Below are 13,050 nucleotides of genomic sequence, written 5' to 3' on the forward strand. Positions count from 1 at the left end.
TCCTTACATGATAAAAATGCAAATCTATTAGTTATTTTGTTAGTTAAATATTCTACTTCTAGCAACATTACAAAAGTAGATCATAGACCAGCGTTGTGATATTTACAAACATCGTGTCTATTATGGAAGTGAATCATTCCTGCCAAATAAAATATTTTTTCTTTTACATACTTAGGACATGAAAGCAAACCTTATCTTGGAGTCCATTTAAGATGTTGAGCAGAGTAACTGAGTTAAACCATAACAGAATGGTTCATAATGATAAAAAGCACATGTGAACCCCAAACCTTTTTTAAACTCTCAAAATTAAAGTTTTCATAGTTTCTCTTGTCACTGCTGCCCCACTGCCCCAGACTGGCTTCCTCTTGGCAAATAATCTGGAATTCTACTCTGTGGAAATTGAAGCATTTGAAATATATTCCTTCAGCCTTCTTTCTGTCCATCCCACAACTTCTCTGTAACTTTCCCTTTTTTCCTTCCTTTCATTCAGTCTCAGATAAAGGAAGGGCTTTGCTGCTTTCCAAGGTTAATCCTTTCTCATGATCTCTTCCATCATCATCCGTGTTCTCTTTCATATCTTTATCTCTCTCTGACTCTTCTTCCCCGTGACTTTATATATATATTTTCATATATATATATGAACGACTGCCCCATTTTAAAACCTGTCTCTACTCAGTCTTCTTAAAATATTCACTTCTCAATGCCAAGATTACAAAAAGACTGGTCTATATATCAACTGCATTTTCTTTCCTCATTGTCTTCCAAATCATTGTAATTGAAATTCTCCTAAGGCATTCTCCTAAAACTTCTCCATTAGAGATTACCTCTCCATGAGCTCTAGCTAAATCATAAGGCTTTTCTTTTCCATGTTTTTTTTAACTTTTCTGCCAAATGGGTCACCATTAAATACCCCTCCTTTCTGAAACTTTCATTTTTCCTAGGCTAGCATTTTCCTATCTTTATTCTTATTCTAAGACATTCACTTGCTCTTTATCAGTTTTCCCCCTAAAGAAGAATGATGGTTTTAAAATGTGTCCAACAATACTTTGATATTGCTTCCTTCAGAGCTGGACCTTAATACCGTTTCCCTTGAGTTGGGCTGCATTTGTGATTCTCCTATAGTGAAAAGAATAAAATAGACTGGACTGTGTGTGACTTTCAAGACTAGGTTTTAAAAGGCACTGTGGCTTTCTCTTTGTTCTCCATCACCCACACTGGGGAAAGTTGGTTTCCATGCGATGAGCAGCCCTTTGAAAAGACTCAACAAGGTAGAGAATGGACCTACCAGCCAACAACCATGTGAGTCAGACATCTTGACAAAGGAGCATCTATCCCTAGTAAAGCCCATATAGATGATTGCCGCCCTGCCTAACATCTTGACTGCAACCATGAGGCCTTAACCCAGAACCACTGAGCTAAGTTCCTTCCAAATTCTGACCCCTAAAACCTGTGAGATAATGCATGTTGGTTATGTTAAGCTGCTGAGTTTTGGATTAATTTGGTATTCAGTAATAGATAACTAATACAGTAGGTGATACCTAGGATTCTTTAGCCCATTTCTCTTTTTACTATATACACTCTTTGTTGGTGAACAACTTCTTTTTTAGGGATGCATATATCTTTTCAAATTAGTGCTTTCATTTTATTTTGTTATTTTAATCCCAGTATAGCTATAATACATTAGTTTCAATACAGTAATTTCATAATTCTGTGCTTGGTTTCAATATAATGATTTAGTAACTCTATACATTACGCTGTGCTCATTGTCGTAAGTGTACTCTTAATCCCCTTATACCATATATAATTCTACATCTAAAATGCTAGCACCCCTTCACATATCAGAAATATTTATAGTTTCCTCCTGAATATGTATACCTAAATGGCTCCTTGTCTTTTAACACTTAGGAAATTTTTATATTTATGTCTTCCCCTTCATCAGCTTCCACTCTAGTCTTCTCTTTCATGGTTAAGGGAGGTATTATCATTCTTACTTTATGAATTAAAAATCCTAGACTCCTCTGTCTTCAACTTGAACCACACCAGGTACTTTCTATTGAGGGTAAGTTATATCAATTCTTCTTTACTAATATCTCCTCAATCTATTCTCTCCTTTGTTTTATCATTGCTTATTTTTATTTCATGGAACTAACTAACTCTTGTCCCGCACTAAAGCAATGGGTTCCCTGATTCCAGTCTCTTCCTGATGCCAATACTCTTCTTTCTTAAAGTTCTGATCAGATTGCTGTCTGGAGAAAAAGTCAAATTTCTTAGGATAGCATTCAGTCAGATTCCATCTGCTCTTTTCGGTTTTAGCCCTGATCACTTTCCACTACACACTCATTCCATACTCTCGCCAAATCAGTGCATTTCTCAAAAATATGCTATTTTACTCTGGGTTTTCTCTTAAAAGCTAAAATGTCTACAGATATCTCTCTTCCTCAGGACTCCACTTGAATTAGGCTATTCCCAACTTAGCCTTCCTTGATCCTTCCCAGATAGAATCCAATACTCCTCGTTGATTACAAAGTTGTATCTATGTTCTCAAATAGCACTCTCTATGGTTATGACATGGATGACTTTTCCCTTAATTAAACCCTAAGCTCCTCTGGGGCGCCTGGGTGGCTCAATCAGTTGAACGTCTGACTTCGGCTCAGGTCATGATCTCATGGTCTGTGAGTTCAAGCCCCGTGTTGGGCTCTGTGCTGACAGCTCAGAGCCTGGAGCCTGCTTCAGATTCTGTGTCTCCCTCTTGCTCTCTGCCCCTCCCCCACTCATGCTCTGTGTTTCTCTCTCTCAAAAATAAATATTAAAATAAATAAGTAAAATAAAATTTAAAAACCCTGAGCTCCTCGAAGGCTTGTCTGTACTACTCTCCTTATAACTGTATGCAAATGATAAACATCAATAAATGTGGATTGAAGTAAGTATATACAGTCTAATTTATGTGTTACTATAGTAAAAATTATTGGAATTTTTAAAGTCAGCTTATAGAAGCAGTTTTTAGTATTTACTTATTACTCTACCAAAATGCCAATTATGGAGAAATGAAGCTCTCTACTTTTTATAATACTTTGGTATGTTCAAATAATACTCAAGCAGTATGGAAATGAACAAATGTCATATCCTGATGGGTGACTGCTGATCTAAGTGGAATGTATTTCATCATTATGTACAGTTTGTACACATCACAAAAAAAATGGAAACACATTTCAGTGATGGAAAAGGCAAGTCACCTAACAACAACATTCTGGAAACATTGCTTTCTGTGATTAAGTCACTTAGGCCTCTTTTTTTTTTTTTTTTTTAAAGCTTAAGAACATCTGTTACATCAACAAACATAACCAGTTCCATTAGCTTTTCAGGGGGACATTGTAACTTGGACTTCAGTTATAAATTTCATTTGCATGTTTAAAACAGACCTATGAGGTTCATCAAATGGAAACTCTCCTATGGAACTAAAACCATGCACAGGGTATGCGTGATTCGCCATTAAAAGATGATTTCATTCAATTGCCATAAACAGAAAATCAGCAAGAACAAAGAAATGGAACTTACCTATTGTGCTAACTCTGGCTGAAGGACTAGCTAATGCTGCTGGGACAGAGGCTTTGAGGGGGCCTGCCCCACTGTTTATTCTCAGAGCTGGCATATGGGGAGAGGTGGGTGATGTGGGTGATTTGCCATCAGAGGTCTTGGGTTTAGCTGATAGGTTCAGTGGCTGTGCCACTTCATCCTGCAATGATCATTAGAACATGAGCTGTGATAAGGAAAGGCTGATCAAAAAATGCCTAGAAAAACACAGGTATACAGCCTGTCATTTCCCATCCAATTACTCTACCAATTAGTGATCTTAACATTCAACCTGAACATCACAGTGTTTGGTTAGCTGTCAACAATGTCACTTCCAACTACATATTATGAAAAACCTTTCATATAAAGTACAAATTTATACAAATTTATACTTTCTTGAGAAAGTACACAGGTACTCAACTATCCAGAAAGTATATAACTGATGTCACCTGTAAGAAATACTCTTAAAAAGCTATTCCTTGTACTATTCATTTTTATTGAGAGACCATGCATAATTCATGTACAATTATGATGTAGATAAGCTTTTCTCAACCTCCGAAGAACAGGGGTTGAGTCCCAAGCACCCTTATAGCTTGGTGCTTAGGCAGAGATCCTGGAACATCCATGATGGAGGAGTTAAATGGTATGTAGTCTGATCAGAACTACTCTCCAAATTAAATACAAAAAAGAAAGAAACTTTCTAACTTTCTTAGAAAATAATCTTTTCTCCTAGTTTTCACAGAAACAGTTTGGATTTGATCTAAAAGTGAAATTAAACATAATTAACATTATACCAATATGTACTATTTATTCATATGCAACACTGTTCTAACCACTTTATATTTTTAAATTAGATTTGTTGTCCAGATTTTCTTTGCAACGTATACCACAATCAATACATTGTGGTATGGGGACCTTTATGTGGTTAATTCAGCATATATGGTGATTTCCAGTTGTTCACTACTTGAATAGGTCAAGTTTACATAGTTTACATTCTATTTTATACCTTTCTATATTAGTCCTTGTGTAATTTCATACATAAAATTTATGTATACAATTATCATTAAAATTTCTACCACATCATTCACAAGAATCAGATGATATTACATCACTTTTCTGATCACAGACTGAAAAACTTATTCCTTTTTTGTGCTCTAAAATTAAAACATCATGTTATATGTTTATATTTTATTGATAACCATATCTACAATGTTACATTTTTCTTGTAGAATAAATTTAGCTTCTACTTAGCTACTGTTCTACCTTCATGAGTTAAGAAAATAAATATCTATTTTTCTTAGAATCAAATGGTGCCATTTTATGGCATGAAAATAAATATTACTGTGTACAAAATCATATGTATATATGTATACATATATATATGTATATATATACATATGTATACATATATACACCAAAAACCATTGAAACAAATCACTTTATAAAAATGGTAAAATGGTATATGATATCTATCTAAAGTTTGTATTTTTAAGTGGCTTATTGTTATTAAATTCCATGGTTAGCTGCACTTAGGAAACTCATGAAAAACTAGGAAAAATTACTCTAACATTTTTTTAAAAATTCTGTTTTCTCTTTCAGCAAAAAAGAAGAGTTATCTGAAAATCTACTAGAATTCAAATGGCAATCTGTGATCACATTAGATGTGTAATAAGTTGACGACCATTATACTGAATTTATACGGATTCATAGAATCTTGGAAGGAAGTAAGGTAAACTAATTCCATGACTGGTTCACTATATGATTAACAAAAATTTACTTTAGCATTTTTAAAACAGCAGGGGCAAAATTATGCCTAGATCTTTCAATCTGGTACATTCAGTTGAGCTGGTGAGCCATAATCCTTATATAGGACATTGTCAACCTTATATAGGTTGACAGAAACCCAGAAGTATTGTGTCCTTTTTCTCTATACCGACAGTATGGATGAATAGTTTGCAAATATGATACTTGGATCAGTACCATCAACACCACCTGGGACATTATTAGAAAAGCAAATTCTCTCTTCTGGAAACTTTGGAGGTGGGTTCCAGCAACGTGTATTTTAACAAGCATTCCCAGAGGCGCCTGGGTGCCTCAGTCAGTGAAGTGTCTGCCTTTGGCTCATGTCACAATCTCACAGTTCATGAGTTGAAGCCCAATTTGGGTTCTCTGCTATCTGCGCAGCACCCACTTTGGATCCTCTGTGCCCCTCTCTCTGCCCTTCTCCCACTCATGCTGATCTCTCTCTCTCTCAAAAATCAAAATCAAAATCAAAACTTAAAAAAAAAGCGAGCAATCCCAGATGATTGTGATGCACACTAACATGTGAAAGCCACCACCATATACAATACAAAGGGAGGTAATTTTTGAAAAAAATTATTAAGCTTCAAAACCCTTTTAAAAGCTTCCTCAATGTAATGATGTAACATTAACAAAATATATAGTAATCCCAATCTTTAAAATTTTATCAAAGCATAACATATACTACTACTAATAATAAATGAAAACATTCATATGCATAATAAACTAAATGCTACTGACATTCAGTAGACCAATCAAAATTAGAATCCAGATTCTCTTCTCATTAATTCAGCCTGAGTATCCTGTCAGATAGGTGCTTTAGTGACTGTTACCCATGCAGCCGTAAATATTCTAAACACTTTTTCCTCTATCAAATGTACCTACTTACTACTTTCTGTGTGAAGCTACCAGCTTTTGTTATGACAGCCTGAAAACTTCCCTGGGCAGTATTTACAACTCTTGCAAAAGTTTTTGAGGGGATGCTTGGAGAAATTAAGGTGGTTGTTTCACTTGACAGTGCAGAAAAAAAAAGAGGAAGGAATATATTCCCAGAGTTGCAACAGAAGAGATTTATGAGCAAGAGGAAATAGAGCATGAGTATGTGTGTAGGGGGAATGAGGGTCTTGACGAAGATGATGCAGATGTAGGTGCTGATGATAGGAAGCATATGAAATGTCATATGCTTAGCTGTAAGCACTAAGAACTATTATGTGCACATTCTGAAAAATGACTACCCAAAGCATTTATTAGAGCAAGAGACCCACTGGAACTCTTAATATTCTCCTCCATTCAGGGCAGCACAGATGTCTGAAAGCCAAAAAGTGCAAAGCCCCAAGGACATAATAGAGGTTGACAGTTCCCAAGTTGATAGAAATGTCATTCAAAATTGCCCTTTCATTCTCTTTCATTGTGTGACCAGGCTAATGGTATACTAATAAGAACCCACATGCTTGATTCTTATACTGGTAACTATATAAATAATTTTGACCCATTATATGATATTATTTCACAATTTGGTTCTTCTAATAATTTACTACTGAGCTACTACACCAAATACCTGTTATTCATGACGAATACAAAAATTACAGTACTTTCCCATTTTCTATTAATTATTTTTCATTTGACAAGATGAAAATTTTAAAACCCTAACTATAAAATGAAAGTGGACCATTTATTTATGACCTGCATTCTCATAATTATGAATGTGCGCAATAAATGCCAAAGGTAAGGTTTTTTTTCTAAATAGTTTCCTACTTTGTTTTTTATTTGCAATATCTTATGTAGGAGAAATTTGCAAGCTTAGCACGATCAAACCCTACTCGTACAAATAAAGCATTCATTTTAAAATTGTCAAAAAATATTTTCTTATATAAAAGAATATAAGCAATTTTCAAGGTCAATAAAGCAGTGGAAAAATACCATTTGTATGAAGTACACCATAAAGCAATAAGGAGAGCAATTTCTTTTTAATTACTTGTCCAATCATTCAATGATGCTGCCAATTGAAATTTTTTAAAATAGCATATTTCCTAATTAGCTAATTTAAACCCAAAATGATAGTTAAGAAGAATCTTATGTATCTGTTGAGTAGTTACAAAGTTGATATGCTAACCAAATATAAATATAAGGTGAACATTTAAGCTGAGGTAAATGCGTAAACTAAGGTAAGCAAGTTTTAACTAACAGGCTATTACTTACATGTATAGAATTCACTATAAATATTTCAAATCATTTATTTAATCTTCAATACTATGAAGTAATTAATTAATAATCTCAGAGAGGAAACTAAAACTCAGAGATCTAAAGAAACCCACGTTTTTGGACTCAACATACAATATTCTTTCTATTTATGTAACAAATTTAATCTTAAATTTAAAAAGACATTGATGGAATACAAATTCTGGTATTCAGACTTAACCATATAATTCTTCACATAGTGAACCACACAAACATCAATACACATGTAACAAGATGAAGTCATACACACATTTGCTATTTATGTACTAACTTCAACGTTAAGACAACATTTGACTTATTTTGGTGATTTTTTGTGCTTGTCTGATCTCCATAGTACACAACATCAAAACTGTCTTTTGGTAATTCTAAAGAGTTATCAAATTAGATTATTTTTTTGAGAAAATACCAAGGGCCCATGTACAGTATATCAGAAAATACAGTAATTCAATAATGTGTAATGGAATAACATTTCACACATATAAATACAAGCTTTTGGAACCTATTTATGATTATAACTTCTCTTAATAAAGTGTTGTCTAATCTTAGTTGTCTGGGATAGAAAGCAAAACAATTATAATCTAAACAAGCATACTGTTCAGGCATGTTCTGCTTACTTATAGCTACTACAACTTGTCTAAAAGCAAACATTTCACTTAATATCAACTTATGGTCCCAGTAGCAGAAATATTGTGGAGGTTCTGATGAATTTGTATCTTGGCAGTGAAAATAAATACCCCACACAGATAAATAATAAATTTGGGTAAAGAAAATTATTTGACATAAATATCAACAGTCTCAGGTGCACTGGAGAAATAGAAGTTTTATCATGAATGCAGAATCATTCCACACACTTAACAAAAACAGTGAAATAACTATATAAAGTTAAAATATAATTTACTCAGATGATTTTCAAATAATATGTTTATTTTAGGAAAAACATGCTACTCTAACATAATTGTATAATACTCTTAATTTTTAATGTGCAAAGACCAAATTGCTCATAAAAATCAAAGGGCGGTATGTGTGATATTCCTTGGACACTCCTGGCTGCCCAAGGGAAAAGGAAAGAAAACAAATAGTTGACTGATAGAGACCATAGTCATGCAGGACAGGAGTCTCCTTCACTTTATGGATAACTTAGTAAACTGCAAGAAAAAGTCAATCTTATCCATAGCCTAATCTCCAGAAACCTATAGACTGTTTCTTGGAGCCCTAATATCACCCTCATCAAGATGTAAGGGAGTTTAAGTGCTTGTCACAGTGATGTGGGAAATAAAGGCAAATGAAAAACTAAATTCCCTTACTGCCTACAGCCCATTGACAAGTCCTTGACACAGGCAGAGTGATCTTCCTCTAGGAGATCAGCTGCCTTGATGATGACACTTTGCTAGGGACAAAAGGGGATCTTGGCTTAACATTATCCTGACCCCCCCCCCCCCCCCAACCGCCAGGATCCTGTGAGTCTTCTGAAACACATAAACATTCCTTTGCAAACCTCCTTTATCTTTTTTTTTAATTTTAAGGCTTATTTATTTTTGAAAGAAAGGGAGACAGAGCATGAGGAAGGGAGGGGCAGAGAGAGAGGGAGACACGGAATCTGCAGCAGGCTCTGAGCTGTCAACACAGAGCCCTATGTGGGGCTCGAACTCATGAACCATAAGATCATGATCTGAGTTGAAGTCGGACACTTAACCAACCCAGTCACCCAGGCGCCCCGCAAACCAACTTTAACTCCCACGTATATGTTGGCAATTATACTCCAAGCATATGGCCCCTGATATATATCTGAAGGGTCTCATGACTGAGGCATTACTAAACAGAAATAAATGGTGTTTTCCTAACAGCAGCTAGCCTTCAAGGTCCTGGAAACCTTGCTTTCAAAATTCCTTAGAGACTTACACTGTTCCTAACCCCTTCCCAACCTGAAGGTATATAATCAGTCACTCTTCACAACCCCAGTGCAGCCCTTTCTGCCCATGAGTCCTGTCCCCGTGCTTTAATAAAAATCACCTTTTTGCACCACAAGAATTCTTTCTTGGCCATTGGCTCTGAACCCCACCATCACCCCAAAACCCTCATCACCTAAAGAAATCTACTCCTTTTTTCCTATTTGTATCCTTGTCCTTCACGATGTAGAATATACCCACATGAAGGAGGTCCTTGGACCATAAGGTGCACCACTAAGGATGAACAGATGATTATACCCTCCAGAATAAAAATTTCACCTTTATTTATACCTTTATCAAAATTTTTCATTGGCAATTTTTATAACAAAAATTTTTCTTTAAATATTTACCTAAAGTAATTATCAAAAAGCAAATATTTATTTGGTAGTTCACAAATTTATAGCATTCTAATGGCAATGGGAAGAACATCTAAATTTATTCAATCATCCATCCATCCATTCATTCATTCTTTATTGAATGAAATTTCAACTATTTATTACTTGCTGTTATATGTTGGGCATTAGAAAAATGCAAATCACTTGACATCTAGGCTTGTGGCTTTGAAGCTGTGTTTTTGTGTGGCAAGTAATAAAGAAGGAAAAAATGTATTCACTTTATATTTAAGTCTGCAGTGAAGATGTATGTGGATGTATGTATTGTATTTTATTTAAACTGAATTATTTAAGGACAGTTTGTCTATGTATTTAATATATTCTTTCATTTGTAAGTATGACTTGATTCCTTAATAGCCATATAATGACTGAGTAAAAAAATACAGAATTTCAGGCTCCTTCCTCTGTGCTATTTGAAAACTGTGATTTTCCCCATATTTATCACAAATATTCATGTGAAGTAAGTAGCAATAATAACATATGGGAAAGAGTAAAGGCATTCATGAAACATGTTGCAAAATTAATCACCCGGTTGCTATTATCCTCTCTGATTAAATAATCGTATTAAGTTAAGTAGGGAAGTTACACTACAGGTTGAATCGCATAAAGGGCGCTCTGGGGTTTCATCTCTCTCGCCTAGCTCAGCTTTGCATCTATTGTCTAGTCCTAATGGTCACTGCAGGAGCCCTCCTTCACCTTTTCCACCCAAATAAGGCATCTCTTTGTGCAGTTCAGTAGAGGTTTACTAGAGAGAAAAACAAAACAAAACAGAACAGAACAGAAATACCATGAGGATCTCCGAAAAGACTGTAGTGTCCCTGACCTTTCCTTCACGAACATAGATCAGAAAAAAGGTTTGCATTGATGTGCAACAGTCAAGCAAAGTAACACAAGATAAAACTAACTGAACATCTTACATTATTTTCTTAGCCACTAAAGAATTAGGGATCCTACTCATGTGGCTACTCCAACTCCACACTTCACTAGTAGGTTCTCGGTACCTAAAAATCAAGTCTGTCATCTTAGAACACAGGGTCCTGAGGCCCCTTTCATAAACAGATGCTTGCTTTTGATCATACAAATTGCAAGATGCCTTGTTAACCAGGCAGATAGAGCTCCAGGAATTCTTTGATAGGTGTGTTTTTTCTATGTTAAAGCTACTCTTAGACTTGACTGTCCTTTAAATCCAAGTCTTAAGTGATTTAGCTGAGGGTAATGTATTCTAACTTTTCATTTAGCTTCCTCATTTTGCCATTTTACACTTTTGCCTAATATATACCTGCTTCTTTTAAACGTGGGTGCCTCTGGTGTAGTTGGGGGACATATGCTTCATTGTGGTAATTTTATATTGTTTTTACATTTAAATTCTTGGCCTTTAATTAACTTATGGGTATTCACATAGTTTTCATCATTTCATTTGTTGTTTATCATGCTCTCTGTTCCTTCTCCATTAACGTTTTGGTAGAAGATTTCCCTTGTTTTTTTTATTTCAATGACAATACCTCTAAACTGTACACCCACAAACACACACGTATATATATTTGAACACAAATAGAGCAAAGAATAAAGAGTGCGGCTTCTGGAATCTCAATACCATTTCCTATCCATTTTTTAATTTAAAAAGTGCTTTGAAATACCTAAGACAAATAATGCCATTGTTTCTACACACAAAGTTCTTCTGTGGTAGCCAGCCTCCAAGATCGCCCCCCAATAATTCCTGCCTCCTGGGATTTATGTCCCTGTGTATTCTCGTCCCTCCCCCCTCCACAATAAATAGGACTGACCTATATAACCAATAGAGTTTTGCAGAAATGACAGTTTGACTCCTGGTAGTAAGTCATAAAAGACATTGCAGCTTCTACCTTTCTCTTTCTTGGATCACTCGCTTTCAGGTATGGTTTCTCAGTCTCAGCACTATTGACATTTTGGCTTAACAATTTTGTTGTGAGTGACTGTCCTGTGTCCTGTAGGATGTTTAGCTGTATCCCTAGCCCCAGTAGATGCTTGTAGCACACTCCAGCCCAGGTTTCAGCAATGAAAGCTATCTCCAGACACTGCCAAATATTTCCTGGGGGAGAACGTCATGCCTGGAGAGGGAGGGGAGCCACCTGCCTTGTCATGAGGACACTCAAATAGCCATAGAGAGGTCCACTTGGCAAGGAACTCAGGCCTCTTGCCAACAGGATGTAACTTGTTAGGCACGTGCACTGAGCCACTTTGGAAGTGGATGTACCAATACCAGTTAAACTTTCGTGGGACTGCAACCCCAAGTGACAACTTGATTGCGACCACATGAGAGACTCTTAGCCAGATCCATCCAGGTAAGCTGCTCCCAAGATTCCCGACCTACAGCAATTGTCTGGAGAAAGTGTTTTATTGTTTAAAGTCACTAAATTTTGTAGTATTTTGTTAGGCAGTGATAGCTAATACATCCTCAATGAAGGAAGTATAACCGAAACATGTGATGTTCTTTCATTATTCCAAACCCTTTTTTTACCATGATTTAATTTTGACTCCTGGAAAAACACTTGTTTCTCCTTCTTCAACCATAATATATGAATATATTTCATGAATCTCCCTCAGTTTTACTCATTTGCTTTGCACACCTACATGTAATTCTTTTTACTTTTTCTTTCTATCTCCCTTAGTATCTCCTCTCCCTTCTTTTTAACATTTCTAACTTGGCTTTTGAAACTTTAATTTTTTAATGGTATTTTCAACTTTTTTTAATGTTTATTTTTTGAGAGAGAGACAGAGCACAAGCTGGAGAGGGACAGAGAGAGAGAGAGGGAGACACAGAATCTGAAGCAGGCTCCAGGCTCTGAGCTGTCAACACAGAGTCCAACATGGGGCTTGAGCTCACGAACCATGAGGTCATGACCTGCGCTGAGGTTGGATGCTTAACCAACTGAGCCACCCAGGTGCCCTGATACGTCAATTTTACATTATCTATCTAACTTCTACTTTTTATTTTCAAAATGTGTTAAAATTATACTGTATAAATATAGTTTCTATACATTTACTTACAAGAATATTCTATGAGAAGACTTTTAGCTCAAAATACCAAATGAAAACTCACTCACAGAAATTCTGCAGAGTAAATT

The 13,050-nt window shown here is 35.5% G+C and overlaps 1 protein-coding gene across 20 annotated transcripts in view; it reads right to left on the reverse strand.

The window, feature by feature from the left end:
* Positions 1 to 13,050, reverse strand: part of SOX5 (SRY-box transcription factor 5) — a 930,253-nt gene that overhangs the window by 36,154 nt on the left and 881,049 nt on the right. For all 20 annotated transcript variants that reach the window (XM_042991948.1, XM_042991946.1, XM_042991954.1 and 17 more), the window contains one exon: positions 3,556 to 3,733. In XM_042991948.1, coding sequence (XP_042847882.1) covers positions 3,556 to 3,733 — 178 coding nt within the window. The remainder of the gene's footprint in view (positions 1 to 3,555; positions 3,734 to 13,050) is intronic.

The sequence above is a fragment of the Panthera tigris genome, chromosome B4 (assembly GCF_018350195.1).
Source record: "Panthera tigris isolate Pti1 chromosome B4, P.tigris_Pti1_mat1.1, whole genome shotgun sequence".
NCBI classification, from domain to species: Eukaryota; Metazoa; Chordata; class Mammalia; order Carnivora; family Felidae; genus Panthera; species Panthera tigris.